Source organism: Enhydra lutris, unplaced genomic scaffold, assembly GCF_002288905.1.
Source record: "Enhydra lutris kenyoni isolate GAN:26980312 unplaced genomic scaffold, ASM228890v2 scaffoldscaffold17, whole genome shotgun sequence".
NCBI classification, from domain to species: Eukaryota; Metazoa; Chordata; class Mammalia; order Carnivora; family Mustelidae; genus Enhydra; species Enhydra lutris.
Genome location: NW_019154101.1, coordinates 30,147,471 through 30,168,296, shown reverse-complemented (window position 1 = coordinate 30,168,296; position 20,826 = coordinate 30,147,471). Strand labels below are relative to the sequence as shown.

Here is a 20,826-nt window from a genome sequence, read left to right as displayed (position 1 = left end):
ATACATTCTGTTGATTTGAAATTGGTGTTTTCCAGGTAGGCTAGTCCATATGGCAGGCAGATTAGCGGACTTGGAAATGCTGCTTGGTTTCAGATTTGGCTGTAGCCAAGTATTTTTATGATAACTTGGAAGATAATTAGCCCTTGGACATTTGGTTTTCTAATCAGAAAAAGGAGACCACATGTTTTGCAGACCTAAATAGTTGCGCTATTATGAAAACATTGGCACTTTGATTTCCAGAAACTGTTATTAATAGTTGTATAATACAAATATTTTAATAGAGTATCCTGTTGACTTACTAGATATGAAATTTAGAGCTTAAAAGAAAGTGGTCTCTATGTATGGGGCATACTGATTTTGGAAAAACAGATTCTGACTGGTGAATACTAATCTTGGCTTTTACTTTCAATATCTTGGGTTCAGTGTTGGTTTTGTTTCGCCAACAGTTTAGTCTATCCTGGTGCTCTTGACAGAGTGAGTATCTTGTTTCTTTCCTCATTATTCACCAGATTTTCATCTGGAGGAGAGAATATAGTGATGACTTACGGAGGGACAAGGATAGGACATTGCTTTTTATCCTTCATTTTCTGATCTGAATGGATAATTAATATATGTTAATTAATGTATATAGTTTTGGAGTTTATAAAGTAGTTTTACTTAAATTATCTTGTTACTTGTGGACTTGGTAATACCTAAGTGAAAAAGGAAGGTTTTTGCTCTTGATTAGACTTGCTTTGTTACCCAGGGAGCAAATAGGTGAGTAGTTGATACCATTCAGAGATATACTTTCAGTCTTATGAATGCTTATGAATATCGTAGCTAGATTTCCCAGAGTAAATACTTCAATTGTTGAATACTAGCAAGGATATCCACATTGCTTAGCATCTTACTGATGTATAATTTTTCTTCATTCCTAGATGCCTCTTTCCATCTTCCTAAATTATATAGTATTTGAAAAAGCAATGGAACAAGAAGGAGGTGAATTGTGACCCAGTTAAACTAATGTCCGTTGCAATACCTGAATTGAGAAAGGGCTGTATATTGGCCCAAGATACTGAGTACAGGATTGGGAATATTCTCTTTCTGGCTTTGTTTCTACCCTTATTGAAGCTTACTTGGTTTTATTAATCATACTCCACTTGCATGTTATGGAAATTACATAATTCTTCCTTTTGAAGTGGTTTTTACTGGGTTGGTCAACTTACTGGGAAGAGCTTGGTGACAGTGAGGCTTAAATAATGAGAACCATTACTTTAGGATCCCTTAATTTTCTAGGTAGAAAGTTATCCCACAACTACAGATCGAGTATAACCTCTGTCATTGTTCAGCTTTAAAAAAAAAAAAACCCTTTGAAAAGGATGAGTGATGACAATGAGGATGTGCTGAGTGGAAAAATAATTGTCATTCTACTGTACAGAGTTTATTATGAATTGTTTTGAACAAAAACCTACTACACTGTCAAGATAATTAGCTTTTCATAACTTCCCTAGTCCTGTTTCACTGTGCGTACAAATGTCTGGTCAAAACAACCTAGCATATTTTTTAACAAAAACTAGAAGTAAGTGTGGAAGTCGTATTTCATGGTCCACTCTTCTCTGATACTAAAATACCAGTTTAGAAGCTGGCATAAAATTTGGCTATTATATATATATTTTTTCTTATATCTGTCCTGAAATCTGTATTTTACATTTGTCTTTTATAGGGAGATAAAAAATTAAGGTGTGATTCTGCTGATCTTCGGCATGACATTGATCGTCGGAGAAAAGAAAGAAGTAAAGAACGGGGGGATTCCAAGGGCTCCAGGGAATCCAGTGGATCAAGAAAGCAGGAAAAAACTCCAAAAGATTACAAGGAATACAAATCTTATAAAGATGACAGGTAATTGTTAAAACTGTGTGAGTTAGGTTTTAGCTTCTAATTAGCCTTTAATAATTGTCAGCTTAATTGCTTTCAATTTTGACTGTGTAATCGAATGTTTAAATTTAAACAATTAAAATTATTTGTTTTACAGCAAAAATGTATTTGTCTTTTACACGGCTTATGGTGGATGAGGACAAAAACTTTGGAATAGCAAGCTAACACTGAAAAAAAAAATGACAAATTAATGTGTCCTATTATCCAGGCTACATCAGGAGGTTGGACTTCAATGCAGTGCATTTCTAGAAACAGTTTGTGTAAGAACTTTGGTTCGTTATGCTTGATTCCGCACTTTTTCAACTCATAACACCCAGAGTACAAGAATTTTAAACTGATAATCTAGTGGTTTAACATGGGAGAGATGGGGGGGAGGAAGGACTAGTTTTTATGAAATAGCAATGTGTATTTATCTTTCAAAGTAATGTTTCCATGGATACTGTTAGCAGTGGTAAGAGTTACCGCAGGTATGACCTTTTCGGGTGTTGCATTAGAACCATACAAAATTGATCATCATAGAGTCAAATAGTAGGAATATTCAGTATCATAGATAATCGTTTTCTTGCTATTCATTAGGTAAATGGTGGATTTTACTCGTGTTTTTTTTAATTTATGACTGGTATTTGTATGTCATATGCTTTTTATTTCTATAATGGAGTTACGGCCCAAACCATACCAACTGTTCTCACCCAGGGTGTACAAACTGCAGTCATTTTGAAACTTGACCTTAAGAACATTCTTCACTTTTTCCTACTCTTCTTTTCCTTTCCTTAAAATAACAACAACAAAAAAGTTAAAAATATTGAAGAACTGAACCTTATTCTTGAAGTTTCCAGACTGCTAGTTTTTAACTGGCAGGCTATAGCATGTTTTTCAGTAGTTACGTAAAAAAAATAACTGAAGGAGAATGGAAACAGACTGTGTCAAAGTTTAACACCCAATCATTTTAGTTATGTAATAATTTTAATAGGGGATAGTTTTTTGTTTTTTTTTTTTTTTGGACTTGAAAAATATCCCTTTTATTATAAGATTCAGCAGGGTCTTCATCTTTTTTAAAGTAGCACATATTTTTTTGTTTTCTTTGTTTATTTTGCAGTAAACATAAAAGTAGAGAGCAAGATCATTCTCGATCTTCATCATCCTCAGCATCACCTTCTTCTCCCAGTTCTCGAGAAGAAAAGGAGAGTAAGAAGGAAAGAGAAGAAGAATTTAAAACTCACCATGAACTGAAAGAATACTCTGGCTTTGGAGGAGTTAGCCGACCACGAGGAACCTTTGTAAGTAGTAGAAATACCTTTGATTCTTGGTAGGACTTTACTTAATAAGCACTATGCATAAGGAAAGTTAAAAATACGTGATTTAGATGTTGTTGTGAGTCATTACTCCTACAGTCAGAATTAGTCTTGGAAAGTGAAGTGGTATTTGATTTATCTTCAAGATATGCCATTTAAGGGTTGGAAGGAGGGGCTGGAGCTGGGATGATGCTTTCTTTGTATACAGAGTAAAAAATAAGTGTTTTTGTCTAATTCTAAAAAAATTTATATATATAAACTAGATTTTTAAACTTTGGGGTCAGTATCTTTGCATAGTGCATAAAGACCCAAGAGTCAAGTAAAGTTATTGATTGAGATCCAGTTCTTTACTTAGTTTTTGAAAAGATACCTTAAAACATTAAAAAAAAAACCCCTAGTCTCTGTATTTACAACTATTTTTATTTTGCCTGTTTTGCCTTCTAGTCCTTGCTTATATATGTATAATCATAGAAATCATATAATTTTTCTTTTTATTCTACATAGCATACACATTATCCCCATATTTGCATAAATTTGTTGTAATTATTGAATGACTTCATAGTAGTGCATCTTCTTGACTCTTCAATTTCTATATTCAGATTCTTACTCTAAGCAAGTATCCAGTCAGTTATTAGTAGGGTTCATTAATTAGATCATTTAGGAAAGAGAAGAGCTTTGCTTATATGGTGATAGGTGTAGTTGAACACTTGGGACTCCTGTGATTGAAATTCAAAGAAACAGACAACTCTTTCGGCTAGTAAAGGTGAAAAGAACCAACTTTATTATTTAAAAATATTTGTTCAGGCCATGAAAGTGCAGTCAGTATGCTAATACTTAGATTGACTGCATTTCTTCTTAACCTTTTCAACTTTAAGTAGGCAGAATTTTTTGCCTATAATATCAAATATCAAATAGCCACCCTTTTTATCCTCAGTGGCTATGAGATTGAAATTTAGGAAGGAAATTAGGGAATATGTTTTTTGTTACTGCAGTAAAATTAGAGTTTGCATGTAACTAAATACCTTTTGATTGCATTACTAAACAATTTTGTTAATGTTAATCAGTTTCGAATTAGAGGCAGAGGAAGAGCCAGAGGAGTTTTTGCTGGGACAAATACTGGTCCAAACAACTCAAATACTACTTTTCAAAAGAGACCGAAGGAAGAGGAATGGGATCCAGAATATACCCCAAAGAGCAAGAAGTACTTCTTGGTGGGTGTTAGAAATCTGTGTTTATTTGGTTTGCATTAATTTTCAAAGCATACTGGGTGAATACATTTGAGTACAGGTATCCACTGCTGTGAGAAGTTTTTAACATAATGCAGGAAACCTTTTAAAAATTCATTACCCAGATGATTTGAAGTTTTGAAAATGTGGGTCCCTTTGGTCCTGTTTATACTTCATTGATAGCACCTATAGGCTGATCAGGGTAAATTTTAAAATGTACCTGATTTTAGAGCCACATTCAGAGAAGAACATTAATATATGTTTCATGTCTGTCTATAAGACAATGACAGTTATAGAAACTTCTCATTAAGATTTACCTTTCACCATCACAGCTGCCTGTTTAAATGAAAGACAAGGAGAATTCTTTCACAGTACATATAATTAAGGATCTCAGGGAGGCTGTTTACTTCCATTGGAAGAAAAGGAAGATGGAAAATTATATTGGAAAAGTTGCTAGCTACACTAATGTGGTGCTTCTTTGTGATATAATGCCTTCTGAGGTAGTTTTCTAAGAGATGGAACTAAAGGGTGTGGATCCTGAGAGAGTTTCTAGGTAATGATGGGCATTTTCTGCAGTTTGACGTGGGAGAAAACGGTCCATGATTATAGACACTTTAGAAAATACCAAAACTATTATCAGAAATACTTACTTTTTATTATAGCTTTTCAGAGAAGTCATGTTTCAGAGACTGGTTCTGAAGATCACTTGTTTTGCAGAAGCAAGGAGTAAAATAATAGGTTTATTGAATCAGGTCTTTTATTTGGCTTTTTATGAATACACCTGAATACCCATAACTTACCTGCTAAGTGAGAGGAGAGAGCTATATGCTGAACTAGATCTATATTGTTTGAAGAATGGCAATCAAATTAATTGCTATTTGACTCTCTTGGGTACTTTAATGACCAAGGTCTGAAAAAATTTTAAAGTGTATTATGCATAAAGTTTACTCAATACGTGCTCCTCTAAGGGGAAATTTAAGCTTGTTTGAATTGGGTGAGTTGACCATATGGACAGGGAAAGACATGTTATTCAGTTATAGGAAAGTTTAAAAGATCTCCTTTTTGATTTAAGACTTTATATATTCACAGACTGCTGTTTATGCTAGATACTATGAATGCAAAAGCAAATCATGATTTCAGTTCTTGGCTGGAACATTTAGAAACAAATGTTCTAAATACATGTGGTTTTCCTCCAAAGCAGGAAATGGAGGATTATTTCAAAGGAGACAGTGATTTGGAGAGCCTTCTTAGAGGAACTGGGCTTGAATCTTAAGCCTGAAAGATAGGCAGGTATATTGCAGATTGCAGGAGTGAAACATCTTGAGAAAGAACTCTATGGCTAGATGGTTGTTTTAAGTTTGGTAAAATTAAGAAAAAGCAGGAACCAAGTTCTGGAAGGCAATAATATCTTTATAAATTTGGGTTTTAACCAGAGTTCAGAAAAACCATGGTTGTACAGACAGATCTGAGAGTTATTGATTGTCGGAGCTAAGGGATTAGATATTAGAAAAGTTACGTAACATTTAGGAGAACTTAGGGACCCTGTATGTAGTAGGGTGTTGATAGTGAGATGAAGGGATCTCTGAGATCGGGGATGCAGAGGAAAGAACGCAATTTGAGGAGATAATTAAGTTCTGTTCTTGAAGTGCCAGGGAGAAACTAAGTGCAGTTGTGCAGTGGGTTGTTGATAAGGCGATCTGTGGAGAAAAAAAAATCTAGGACACAAAGCCAGATCACCCAGTCAAAAGAGATTAATAGGCTACCCTGTCAAAAAGTGGGGTGAGGAGTGATAGTAAAATTGTCACATTGTTCATTTAAAAAAAAAAAAAAGCCAGAGGAGACCAAATGTTAAGGGTCAGAAAGTTAAAAGGGAAGTGAGAGGTGAACAAGTAGATGGTAATTATTTAATACTTTTGAATGTGTTACAAATACTTAATTTAGGCCAGACCTTCATTTTTCTATGGCATTCTTTCAGAATCTGGTGTTGTAATTTTTATCTTAAATTGGGACATATTTTAGTTTGGCATTTAGGTGGCAATTTTACTGATTTTTTAAGAATTTAGCAACTTACAAGTAGCAGTAACATTTTATATGTTGCTATTCTGGGCTATATTTAAAAACCTTCATTTCTATATAAAACATACTTTTTGTCAGAGACTGATGTTCACAAGAAGTAAAATTAAAATGTTAATACATTTTTTCTTATAAATCTATTCCCAGAGTTAATTATTTTTATTCTTAATTAATGAACCATTGAAATGACAGCTCTAGTTTTTTACATGGATATTTAAATTTAAAGGATTTTGCTTTTGCAGAGATATTTTATAGATTGCTACTACTAAAAGTAGAAATATAAACAAAAATATTCAGAAGAGATGAAGTTGAAAACCTACTGATGTTCCCTTAGGTTCTTTCAGAATAATTGACATAATGAAACTTTTGGTGTTCATGAAACGTTAATGGTAGTAATAATAACAGTGTAACATTTATTGAGCATATGTACTATGCTAGGTAGGTGCCTAAGTGTCTTACATATATAAACTTATTTCATGCTTATAAAAAATCATTTTGAGATGTGTCCTTTATTCCACTTTTACAAGATGAAAAACAGTGGGGGGTACAGAGGTTGACCAAAGTTACATGCCTAGTAGAACAGGGGTCTGGATTTAAACCCATGCCTTGGGCCCAAGAACCAGATTCTGAAAGCACCTGATCACTCGTTCTCCAGTACTGAGTAATAGTAACATTTGTTGCGTTCTTTCCTTGAACTTTTCATCTCTGATTTTGGATTTATGCAAAGATATGGTAATGTTTCTAATAATAAGTACTCCAGGAAAGATCATCTATCTTAGAACCTGAAATTCTGTGGAGGGGTGAGTATGTGAAGAGTTGGAGCAAGTGGGAAAGTACTGAAGTGGACAGGTTCTCAGTGTTGATGTTGTCTTCTGAGGAAGAGAAAAATCCCTGGTGGGGAAGAGGATTCAGAAGGTCTTGTTCTTTTTAAGATTATTTACTTGAGAGAGGGTGGGCATGTGGAGCAGGCAAGGGCAGAGGGAGTGGGAGAGAGAATCTTGACCAAATTTGCTGAGCGCAGAGCCAGATGGAGAGCTCCCATCTCAGGACCCTGAGCCAAAATCAAGAGTCAGATCGTTGGGGGATGGAGCCACCCAGACAGTCTTGTTTTAATATGGCCTCCTTTATGTGTTTTGTGTTTTGTAAGTATCTCACTTCTCCGACCCTTATCATGTAAAGTAATTTTTAAAAATTGTAGGACTAAAATCTTGGAAGTTAGAATATGAGGATTAAGAGTTCATGTGCTTAGCATGAAAATATCACTTAGCTGTCAGGATACCCTCTGAAAAAGTAGTGTGATCTAGCTGCTGTTTTCTTTATATGGTGTCAGATCATTGGTTATTTAAAGGTAATGGCTAGTTTAACTCTGGTGTTTGGCTATGCCTCTGCTTTTTCTATTTCTGTAGCTATTAATAGCCTTATGGTAATCATTTACTGCCACCAGGATACCTGGGAAATGTATTCTGTGGGTGATGGGCCTAAGGAGTAGTGGAAAGAGCCAGTTTTGTGGCCTTGGACAAGTAACTCAGTTTTTCTGCCTCAGTTTCTTTATATCTAAAGCAGGATTAGTAACAGTATTTTGTAGGGTTCTTTGAGGATTAGATGAGTAAATACATGGAAAGCGCTTCGTATTATCACCACTGAGTGCTTGCTTGTCACACACTGGGCTGGGTACTCTATAGATTAATACTATGTTCCTTCACAGCTGTCTCCCATTTTTAAAATGAGGAAGTCACACAGCCTCTGTTTAGAAACATTTAAACCCATGCCTCGGACTCCAGAACCCGTTTGCTTCTTCCCACAAATGCATAGAATACTGTGTAAACACCAGAAACAAACAAACTTTAGAGTTTGTGCTAATATCAGAAGGGAGCCTGAAATTAAGTAGTTGTGTGGGTATGATTTTGAGTGGCAGAGTATTTTAAAATACTTTATTTCAGATTTCTATTAAACTTTCTGATACTCTGAAATCTACACTTTTTGATAGTTCCTAAATTGATTTTTTATGGAGTCCCACACACCTCTTGCTAGTTACTTTTCATCAGTTTGGTAAAGATAGGTTATTGGAAATTGGTAACTGTTCTTTTGTATGGTGTATTACTTGTGTAACTGAATTGCAGTTCATGCCAGGAGGGTGATCGGTATTACATGAATATGCACAAAAGCATGTTGTGTTTTGGAAAAGGTGCTCATATCACATAGTACTTAATAAGAAAAGTTTTAGTGACTTGACAGCTGGTTAGGTATTCCATTGGTTATGCAGCATTGTTTGCATTATATACCCGTTGTGTCATTAAGGGGCATTATTTTGCTTTATTTTCCATTTTTTTCTATAGGTGATAAACTTGAGAGTTTGAGGTGGACAGCAGTTTAATTACATTATAGGAGAACCTTGGTTTTTTGTTTTGTGTTTTGGGATGTAATACTCATCTATTGATCCACAAAGTAAAGTGCTTTTCAAGTTTGCAGATTGTTTAATTAATGGTACAGTTTGTAATTTGTGGAATATCTGTATTTGGATATAGTTAACGAAAAATTAAGGTTACGATAATAACTAAAAGTAATAAAAAGCTATAGTACCTCATGTTGGTTAAGAAGAAATAAGTTGAGCTATTACACTAGGGACCATCCGGTCATGATTAGGCATGTGAAATTCTCTAGCTTAGAAGATAGATATATAAGATACATTGAGTTTTAAATTTCAGTAGGATTTTAAGATCTGTTCCTATATGTAAGGTATAATTTATACCACTTACTTAACAAATTTTATAGTTTTGTAATGATATTTTTGTGACTTTTTAATGTCTTTATGACTGGTAATTTTTGGGAAAACGGTTATTTAAACTCAATTACATGCAGTATATTAGTCAGTGGCGTTAGTTATATTGAAATAATGGAGAACAAAAAAAAGTCAAAACTTTGGAAATTGGCAGTAATTTAGCAGTTGAAATCCTCCAAAAAGTTGGACAGCTCTCAAAGCTTGGGTTATAAAGCAGTAAGAATATTTATACCATGACTATGATTGTGGGCATATGATCATTTTCCCTTTAAGAAAGAGATTTTAGTGATGATTTTTTTTTTAACCTCTCTGTAGCATGATGACAGAGATGATGGTGTGGATTATTGGGCCAAAAGAGGAAGAGGTCGTGGTACTTTTCAACGTGGCAGAGGGCGCTTTAACTTCAAAAAATCAGGTAGCAGTCCAAAATGGACTCATGACAAATACCAAGGGGACGGAATTGTTGAAGATGAAGAAGAGACCATGGAAAATAATGAAGAAAAGAAGGACAGACGCAAAGAAGAAAAGGTAGAAAGTTTCAACTTGTTAGTGATTCTGACACATTTTCTTCAGTGTGGGTTTGGTGGGCCAGTTTGTTAACTATTTCATTTTTAGGGACAATGCTTATTATGGATCATTTTCACTCCATATTTTCAGTAATCTTTTTTTTTTCTCTCTTTCTCTCTCTGTTTTTTAGGAGTAATAAATCTGAAGTGAGATTGCAACAGAGAGCAGAACTTGCACCCACCATTTTTTTACCTGATTTTTGTTTTCAAATAAGAATGTAAGCATTTTACTTAAATTTTACTGTTTGCAAGTAGTCAATAGAAATTTTGTTTTAAGTCTTCAAATATCTTGAAAAATAGTAGACTGTATGTTGAAAATTGTACTGAAATAAAGTAGAAAATTGTTAACGTACCATATTTGTAACTATCAACTTTTAAAAAATACTTTTACTGTTTTTGTTACATGCATTGTAATTCGCTTTGTCTATAAGATATGGTCAAGTACAGCTCTGTGAAAGTTCTGATTCTCTTCCTTCCCTGTTTGTTAATGTTTATTCTGAAGTAAACGTTAGCTCTACATACAAATTCCTGAACAGAAGTTTATAGAGGCCACACTAATTATTTTAACTGTATACATCTGTTTAACATTCTCCTTAATTCAAATGCACTACATTGTAGGGTGACTAATTTTTGAGGTGTACCACAGAAAAGGTTTTTACTTTGGTAAACTAAGGTAGTTTAACATGTCAGCAGATGTTTAAGAGGAATAAAAAGCTTTACCAATCGCTAAAAAGTACAAGCTATTAAAAGATACACAAGTATGAGGGGTTTTGTTTTTTGTTTTTTTAACTGAAAGCAAGCAATGGCCTATAAAAACTGATCCTTCACTTTTTGGGCTCAAAATTCAATGTTCTCTTTCTATTCTTATTTGAAAGTTTGAGTCATGGTCTTAGATATCAGCTAATCCTTTTGAGAGAGGAACTGGTCTATAATAATACAAATAAAAAAATCCATTCCTGCCTAATGTATTACTTTAAAGAAAACAGAACATAACCTGTAATCCTGTTCTTGGTATGGAAGAGGATTATCCTGCAGAATAACTTCATACATTTAGAAAGGTGTACCTGATTTCATATCTTTCATATTTATTTGAGCTTCTGGACAGCTGAGACATTAGTTTGTAGTCTAACCGTAAGGAAAAATAGGTAAACAAAACATTGTTCATTAGTAGTATTTAAGTAACTTGTTTTTCAATAAAAAATTTTGGCAGGAAGTTTGTTGCAGTATTGGTCTAACTTGGTTTTACTTTTCCCCCTATTTCAGTTGCAACTTATAAAATGGCTTTTTCTTTTCTTCCCAAGGGTTCTATTCTTCAGGTAGATAGATGTTCTTTCAGATGTAAATTACCTTTGTTTAGGCTGATAGTTCTTAAGATGAAAATTCGAAATAGTAAATTTCAGTATTAAGTTTGTCTTGCTCTATGAGCATATATAAAATTAGTCAAATTTCATTTGTTAATTCAGCAACCAAATGAGTTGCATACGTTTGCATTAAAAGAAGGTAATGCTTATTCTGTTAGTGTGAACTTTCAAAGATCTTAAGTACATGAATCTTTGATCCTCACTTGATTTGCAGTGCTCCAAGCACCTTGATTGTGGCCAGGGGCATTTGCTAACTAAGACGGAGAAATACGAAAACAAAACTCAATATATGTGATGTATATGGCCCTGGGATCTTTAGTATTGCATGATTTCTCCTATTTTGTCTTTTCTGAAATTGTTACAGAGCAGAGGAAATACTTTCAGAGCAAGTTTGTATTGCATTAATCAGGACACAGCTAATTTCTCCTAGTCAGAATACTACTTAATTACATGCTAAAGCAACATGGATTTAATCTTCAATACAGGAGAATTTTCACAACCATTTTATTTTATACAAATAAGTTTAGCTTTTATTTTAACAGTTATTATTTGGTTAGATACTGAATCTCTGTGCATGACTATAAATGTGCAGTTTTGTTTTTCCACTTAAGACAATAGGAGAATGGGAATTTGCTGAGAAACTCTTTAATAGGGAGTGGGAATAAAGCTCCTTAAATCCTAACAGCAAGTTGTATCTTAATGCAAATACATTGCTTTAACCCAGAAAGAAACATGATTTGGTTACTTTTATTCTGTTAAACAAAATTGAGGAAAGGATTATACTAGAATTTAGTAGGAAGGGTGATAGAACTCTGCAGTAGGATGCCATTGTGGATGTTACATCTTTTTCAGAGCCAAGCATATGAAAGCCTGTGTTGTGTTTTTTAAGCCACAATTTAACTCCGCACTTCACAACATATTATAAAGCTGAATGGTTCCTCTTGGTAAGGAATTTTGTTAACAAATGGCAGACAATAACTTTGATACCTGCATTAACAGACTTCCTTTTGCCTAGAGAAGGAAAATAAAAGTGAACCAAAGGATATTTCCAGAAAGGATTAAGAAAGCTGTTTAAGAAGGCCATGACTCAGTCCTTACTTAGGTGTGTATACCTTTCAACATCCTAGGAATTTTAATATAAAATAGCAAAAAATGTTTTTCTAATTGCATCCAACTTTAAGGAATTATTTGTTCCCTTTTGTCATAGTTAAAATCAAGTGTTGGGAATTAAATTATAATTTGAGTAAAAATATTACCCAATACAAATGAATGTAGATGGCTAAACGATTCTTACTCAGTGTGATGTATATTGCAACAGGGACCCTTGTAAATTGTCATATGCCAATAAAATGTCATAAGTGGTAATAGCCGTTGTTTGTTTACCTGATTTTGAGACTATTTCTGTGTCTGTTCTACATAACTGATTTCTATGGCCTATTTTATAGAGTTTAGAATACCAGCTCCTCTGTTGGTAAAATTACTGGTATGTTGTGGCTTTTGGGGGGCTGATAAATATTTTATAAAACTCCTGAAACCCCATTTACTGTTTTTTTTTTAATTTATAGTGGATAATTCTGTTATTATTAGAGAATACAGGAATTCCAGATTTCTAGTCTAGTTCTCCAGTTCTTGTGTTAATACAGGAACTTGGTAGCCATAATATTACAAAGAATCAGCATTACTTCTCTTTTTAAAAACTGTAATGGGCATTAACTAAAGAGGTTGGGTTTTCTTTTGTCAGACTCATTCATTTTGAGTAACATCTGGTATAATTCTTAACATGCCCCTCTTAGAAAATTTGAAATATAAAGTGGACCATTCTGTCAACTTTATTAAACAAAAGCATTTTCACAGAAATTTATGTGCTAAGGCAAATACATTTTGCTTAATAAAATGACAAATTATCCCCTTAAAACTTTGTTAGACAAGTAAGAGCTTTTGGTGGATACTTAATGAATTGTACTGGTTAATTTTAATGTTCTATACCAGTTTGCTTCCTTAAATAAAGTATGCTTATTTGTTAGGGACCTTTAGCTTTTTTTTGCTCTAAGGTTTACGTAGTTTTTTTTTTTTTTTTTAATTTATTTTTTTCAGTGTTCCAAGATTTCATTGTTCATGCATTACACCCAGTGCTCAATGTACTACATCCCCTTCTTAATAACCACCAGGCTCACTCATCCCCCGACCCCCCCTCCTTTCCAAAACCCTCAGTTTGTTTCTCAAGAGTCTACAGTCTCTCGTCTTCCATCTCCCCCTCCGATTTACCCCAATTCAATTTGCCTTTTCTTCTCCTAATGTCCTCCGTGTTATTCCTTATGCTCCACAAGTAAGTTAAACCCTATGATAACTGAGACTCCCTGCTTGACTGACTTTACTCAGAATAATCTCCTTCAGTCCCATCCATGTTGATACAAAAGTTGGGTATTCATCCTTTCTGATGGAGGCATAATAATCCATTGTATATATAAACCATATCCTCTTTATCCATTCGTCTGTTGAAGGGCATCTTGGCTCTTTGCACAGTTTGGTGATTGTGGCATTGCTGCTATGAACATTGGGGTACATATGGCCATTCTTTTCACTGAATCTGTGTCTTTGGGGTAAATACCCAGTAGTGCAATTGCAGGGTCATAGGGAAGCTCTATTTTTAATTTCTTAAGGAGTCTCTACATTGTTTTCCAAAGTGGCTGCTCCAGCTTGCATTCCCACCAACAGTGTATGAGGGCTCCCCTTTCTCCACATCTTCTCCAACGCTTGTTGTTTCCTGTTTTGTTAGTTTTGGCCATTCTAACTGGTGTAAGGTTGGTATCTCAGTGTGGTTTTGATTTGAATTTCCCTGATGGCTAATGATGAACACTTTTTCCTTTTTTGGGTTTCAGTTGGAATCCCTTTGGAAGTATTTGTTTCCATATGGAACAGTATTACTTTTGCATTCAGAGAAGTGCAGAGACCTGTTTCAATTTATGTAGCTCCTAAATAGGGAAGGCAGTTGGAGAAATAAAATGTATTGTCATGGAATTGTATCTGACTAGACTTAGTCTCTGAATAGTAGACCATGATACATCCTTTAACAAAATTTTAGAATACTATGTTAACGTGCATTTAGGGTTATCAAATATTGTTGAATCCATTGTTAAATCTTAATGTCCAGGGTCTAATTTCTAATTCAGTTCATTGAGGTGGATATTAAAAATTAGGAGTCCATCTTAATGAGTTTTAAATCAACAAGATTTGTTAGTACTCAGTTTCTTAGAATCCAGGAATACGTGGAAATTTGCTGTATTCCACTGTCTTCCTCAAGAGCCTTAGAGGTGGCTTAGATTTATTAGTGTTCTTATGTTTCTCAAAAATTCAGTAATGATTAGTGTGTGTTGACTATGCAGATAAAGCTAAAGTTGTATATTTAAGTTTTCCAGTTCTCTTTATATTATCATGTTACCTCTTTAGCCTTTAAAAATGGATCCCACTGGTTAAAAAAAGAACACAGGCATTAGGATGGTGCTTCACTACTAGGAAAAGAATCTCAAATAATGTGCCTTACTTATAATGATCTCTGCATAAGAGGAATATTTTTCTTACAGACATTTTAGATGGTTTACCACAGTGAACTGATTTACTGTACTCTTTAAGTACAGAAGATGATCTTGATTCTTGCAAGTAGAAGAGGGTTGGACAAGTGGGTTTTAATGCTTTTCTCCTAAGAACCAGAATCAGATTTTTCTTAGTAATGTCTTGGGGTTGCCTGGCTTCCCAGTGAGCATGCCTTTTAGTAAAAGTAGATGATAAGTAAGTACACCTCAAAATTAGGTGACTTGGAAGGACTTCTGTTCACAGCATGACCTGTGTATTTGGCAATGATAACTTCTTGGTACTGGCACAGTAATTGGCGAATTTCATGGAATGTGTAAAGCCACAGAAAAAGAATACCATTTTCATCTTCCAGAGTAATTGTTTGCTACCTTATCTGGCCCTTGACTGTGGAGGGTCATATAATAATGTACCAACAAGGGAAAACTCAACTTTTTATTAGGGTACTTCTGAAGCTGCCTTGAGGGGAATGTTAAGTACACTTTGAATTTTTTGAAAGAAATTGAATATCATCACCAAATATAAGCATGAAAAAGCTATAATAAAACACCAAATTTAACTGGTTACTGTCAGTATATGCTTATAGTCTATGCATACATTTGTTGGCGATACTCAGATTTCAAAATCAGCATTACCCACTTTTAACCCCTATAATACTGTAGTAAAGTAGTAAAGATACCTCAGCTGCTGCAGTAGAATCCTAATTGTATTCTTTGACCCTTAAATTTCATCCATTAGTTGCCATCTAAAGGGATGTTTTTCAGTTTTAAAATGTCATTTTTTAAAAAAGATTTTATGTATCTATTTATTTGACAGAGAAAGCGATCACAAGTAGGCAGAGAGGCGGAGAGAGAGAGAGGAGGAAGCAGGCTCCCTGCTGAGCAGAGAGCCCGATGTGGGGCTCGATCCCAGGACCCTGAGATCATGACCTGAGCTGATGGCAGAGGCTTAACCCAATGAACCACCCAGGCGCTCCAAATTAATATCATTTTTAAGTTAAAAACCTTCATGTCTTCCCATTGCCTAAACTTAGTTAAGGTGAACAACTTGAGCTGGTTTTTTGCCTTTGTGCCTTACCCACTCCTTGTTCACTTACCTATCTTAAAATCTTGCATGCTAGCAAAAAATCCAAGTTCTTTTTTTGTGCTCATTGAATGTAGCACATTCTTTTAGGCTAGCAACTCATTCCATTTAAATGTCTTCCTTTCCCAGAATAAAAGTTTAGTTTTGCACATTGTGCATTGTGTATGCCAGACATACTACATGCCATACATACATGAAGTAAACTCTCCTTGAATGTATAGTGAAAGCATGATATACTTGTGTAAGTAGAGAGATTTGATTGGTACCAGGCAATTTATTTTATGGCTGTTGCTAAAACCTAGTACAGTCTAAGTTGCTTTAAAATGTGCTGAATGGGGACGCCTGGGTGGCTCAGTTGGTTAAGCAGCTGCCTTCGGCTCAGGTCATGATCCCAGCGTCCTGGGATCGAGTCCCACATCGGGCTCCTTGCTCATCAGGGAGCCTGCTTCTCCCTCTGCCTCTGCCTGCCATTCTGTCTGCCTGTGCTTGCTCTCTCCCTCTCTCTCTCTCTGACAAATAAATAAAATCTTTAAAAAAAAAATGTGCTGAATGGAAGAGATTCCAGATTGCAATGAACAGAAGTTAGATCATTAATCTTTTTATACATGCCTCATGTCACTTTTGTGTATTGTTTTGGATTACCATGTTTTTAAGAGTAAGTAATATGTTTAAAGGAAGGGGAACTAGGAGCTTGAGGTCTAACAGTGTCCTGTGAATAAGTTGGAAAAGGAATGTTTACTGTAGAGAAATGGTAACTGAGATGGGTTCTTGATGGAGAAGGTATGTTTACTGTATAGAGCAATGATGACTGGGATGGGTCCTTGACAGCAGTCCTCAAGTATTTAAAGGGCTTTCCCTTAAAAGAGGAAATAGAGTCAAATTCAAATTCTATAGGAACACGAAGGACATTTTATATTACTTTGTCCTGCCTCATCATTTTTAACATGTTCCATCTTTAGAGGAGACAGAACCTCAAACCATAGGTACACAGACTGTTACTGACTCGATAAGCTGGTATTTGACAACTAGTTTTTTTTTTTTTTTAAGATTATTTATTTGAGAGAGAGCACGCATGCGTACGTGTGCACGAGTTGGGGGTGTGGGGCAGAGGGGGAGAGAATCTCACGCAGACTCCCCACTGAGCACTGGGTGAGATCCGCTTGAGCCAAAATCAAGATTCAGATGCTTAACCTTAACCTACTGAGCAACCCAGGTCCCCTGGCAAGTAGAGTAGCTAGCTTGTGAAAAGCAAGTTTTCTGCTTATAGAAGTATGGAGAACCTGGATCTCTTTGTCAGGAGGCCTGTGCTGCCTGAAGCTAAAACTTTTTTCCTAGTTCTCTGGATTACTTAATTCAAGATTAAGAGTTACCTTTTACTCTCAGATGCTTCCTTTGTTAAATTGTATGTTATCAACTGAAGTTACCAGTGATAATTAAAAAGAAATACTGCATATTGCTACATTTCTTTCAGTGTTGTGATAGGAATGAACTTAGATTGTTTTTTAAGACTTAGGGTATACTCTTTATATATGTCAAATTTTTGGATGGCAAATAACTTGTTATTAGCTGTAAGGTAATCCAAATCAGTTACTTGGAATTTTTATAATGTAGAATGTTTTTATTCCTATTAGGGCCATTGACAGTATTGAAAATTGTGAGTTGATTATTGCTAAAAATGAGAAGGGCTAAATGCAAACAGCACTGATGTATAGCTGACTGTGTGGGTGATCCAGAAGCAGAATAAGACTGGAAGGGCATCCTTTAACTATTTTTTCTGTGTTCTAGGTTTTAACCAACTCTTTTTAAGTGATTGACAAGAGTCAAGGCATACCTACTTGTGAACATATGATTGTATCAGGAAACATTACAGAATCTGTGAAGTCCTATGAATCTTCTAAAAAAAATGGAGCCAAAAAAATCAAGCAGCAGTTCGCTTTTATGCTTTTAGATAGGTCTAGCTGTAGTAGACTATTTTTGTTCAAAAATATAATGAGTAGTTGTAGACACAGAAGACCTTTGAGCATAACCTAGATTTTCTTTTAAATTATTTAAAGGTTCAAATAAAAAGAAGTCTTGCTTTTAGACTATAAACATTTAACTTAGATTTTATAATTTTAATATGTCACTACAAGTAAATAGCAATTTATTGTGAAGATATTATTACAGATATATAGTAGACATTGAAATACAGTTGGGTCTTAACTGTTTTATCTGTTGTCAGATAAAATGACATTTTCAGGAGAGTTAATTTGAAGTATATTAATATCAAGGAAAATCTTGGTCTTAATTGCTCTCAATATTTAAGATTTTTGAATAAATAATTATGAAGGTTTAATCAATTTTAAAAGGTGTGTAATTTTTTAAATAGCACTGGTTGGTTTAAGTGTACTGCTTTGGTACTACCCCTGAGAGGCTTCAAGCATAGGCAGAAGTAGAAGGAAAAAGGGCCGAAGTATTTTTCTTCTTGAAATGTAATATTTAGAGGCGCCTGGGTGGCTCAGTCGTTAAGTGTCTGCCTTCAGCTCAGGTCATGATCCCAGGGTCCTGGGATGGAGCCCCGCATCGGGCTCCCTGCTCAGTGGGAAACCTGCTTCTCCCTCTCCCACTCCCCCTGCTTGTGTTGGCTCTCTTGCTCTGTCTCTATCAAATAAATAAAATCTTAAAAAATGTATTTAAATGAACTTTCTGGATGGGTACAACCCAATCTGGAGATCACATGAACTCTGTGGTTAACGTTGGAGAGGATATTTCCTACTTGGATAGAATGTTGACTTGTATTCTGTCCCACTGCTTAAGATAATTACAGTAATTTGAATTCACCCATCACCAGAAACTTAGACTTACGGCACAGGCTAATGGGGTTCTGCTGGGCAGTGGGCAAGATTTAGTACACACATCTATCTAGCCTTTGTCCAAACTGGCCCTTAGCCTCTCATTTATTCAGTGAAAAAGTATGGCTGGCATTGGGTGTTAAGATGAATAAATCATTCTTGGTGTTGGGGATCCAGAACATAGCATGATGATTAACTATGTTGTATTAGTAGTACAGGAAAATGGAAAAACACACTGGAATCGCAAAACCAAATACCTCTAAACAGCATTTGCAATTAAGCTAGGTGAAGAATCTCCAAATAGCAGATGGGGGAAACCACCCATCTGCCTGGTGCTGATTTCTATGTGAATAGAAGGAAGGCTTGAGGTAGCTTCTGAAAGACTTGAGAAAAGCAGAATCTCAAATTAGTCAACTGAAACTTGGACTTTTGTCCTCTCCCTTGTGAATGCAAGGTATCCACAGTAAGGACTGGAGAGACTTGAGCACTTTTACCCTAGTGAACTCTCAAAACAGATCTGTCAAGACAAAACTCCCCTTTACCGGACCCCCATAGTGAGGAGAAAGTATCGAAAGTGGAATCATTGACTAGGATAGAGACAAGAGGAGAGGGTCTAGGTCAAACTGGGGGAGGGGAACACAACCAGGAAAATCCTACAAAGCAAGCCACTATATTTCTGAACACTACTCAAAAGCAATAGAAAACGTAACTGTAAAGTTAACCTTTCCTGAATCTTGCATCATTCTAAATGGCCAAGGAAATAATTTCATGTAAATGTGAGCAAGTGGGAAATATTAATGTCAGATCTTTCTAAAGGTTATCAAGAAGGAGTATGTATGAATGCTTAGTAAACACAAAATGAAGGAAAGATCTCTGAAATGTTAGGATTAAGTTGTCAGCAAAGCATTCATGGAGGGTGTAGTATTTGACCTGGGGCCAGCTTGCTACCTCAATCAGTTGAATGTGAAGCTCTCTTAATAGTGAAGGGTGAAGGCAGTTTTGCTGCTGGTAACGTTATCTGGCCCTATTGGGTGCTGTGGAAAGAGAGGAGGTTACAAGATCCACAAAAGGAAAAGACAAGGAACTTGAGAAAATTGTGACTTGCTGATTCTGTGTAGGGTTGCTGATCTGTTTGCCTTCTTCTACCTTGTCCAACAGCCCTCTCCTGCCCCTACTTTCATGATTTCTAGTTTGGACTGTTGGGATGGTCTGCCAATTACTTAATTACAAGTCATTTCTGTTGTCAGTTCTGATTCCATATCCAGTTATTTTATTCAACAAGTACTGACTGCCCATTGTATATACTAGGCATGCTAAATATTTATTTTTTTTTTAAGTTAGCTCAACGCCCAAGGAGGAGCCCGGACTTACAATTCCTCATGAGATGAAGAGCTGCATATGCCACTGACAGCCAGACCCCCGCCCCCCATATACCAGGCATTCTTCTAAAGCACTACAGAAACCGTGTGGGTCAAAACAAAGAACCTATTCTTGTGTTTACATTCTAGTTTGGCGATAGGAGGAGCAAGAATGTATGTGGGTGAATGAATGAAATAAAAAATCTTCACTAGAATGTAATCTCCAGCAAGGCAAGAAACGTAACCGGTATTGCTCGTTATTGTGTTCCCCATACTTGAATAGTGCCTGGCACATTAACAGACTTTCAGTACTGAATAAATGTGAGTCATAGAGAAATTCTTTTAAAAATACCCTCTCCCCCAGCTTTTTAAAATATAAGTCGGTAAGCAGTGCATCCTTACCTGAAATAGGAAAAAAGGAAGCCAGTAATCCCAGATCAGAAATTTTTAAAAGACTGGGTATCATCTGATACGACTTAGTCCTCACTTAAGTATTATCGGCTAGGCCAGGTTAACGTCCAGCCGGTATCTGGTAGCCTAGATAACCAGCGGCGTTTATTTAGTGAACGTTCGAAGTACAGCAAAGCTACATACCCCTCGAGCACTGTGTTTAGCTTCTGCGAGTCCCATAAACGTAATGTTCGCTGAATGAAGTGGTCAAACAATAAATAGCGACTCCACGGCAAAAGTACTTGGGAGAGCGGCCCCGTTTAGGGTCTGGGTGAAGGGGACGACACACTTTCTCTACGAACGGG

At 35.6% G+C, this 20,826-nt stretch overlaps 1 protein-coding gene across 6 annotated transcripts in view; it reads left to right on the top strand.

Moving 5' to 3' along the window:
• LOC111147523 (BCL2 associated transcription factor 1) overlaps positions 1-12,577 on the top strand; it is a 28,927-nt gene extending 16,350 nt beyond the window's left edge. For 2 of the 6 annotated variants that reach the window (XM_022503577.1, XM_022503576.1), the window contains exons 9-13: positions 1,703-1,878; positions 3,011-3,191; positions 4,271-4,417; positions 9,600-9,812; positions 9,982-12,577. In XM_022503577.1, coding sequence (XP_022359285.1) covers positions 1,703-1,878; positions 3,011-3,191; positions 4,271-4,417; positions 9,600-9,812; positions 9,982-9,987 — 723 coding nt within the window. In that variant the 3' untranslated portion in view covers positions 9,988-12,577. Of the gene's footprint in view, positions 1-1,702; positions 1,879-2,011; positions 2,175-3,010; positions 3,192-4,270; positions 4,418-9,599; positions 9,813-9,981 lie in introns of all 6 variants that reach the window. The other 4 variants (XM_022503579.1, XM_022503578.1, XR_002640636.1 and 1 more) reach the window with 3 other exon arrangements.
• Positions 12,578-20,826: the final 8,249 nt, after the last annotated feature.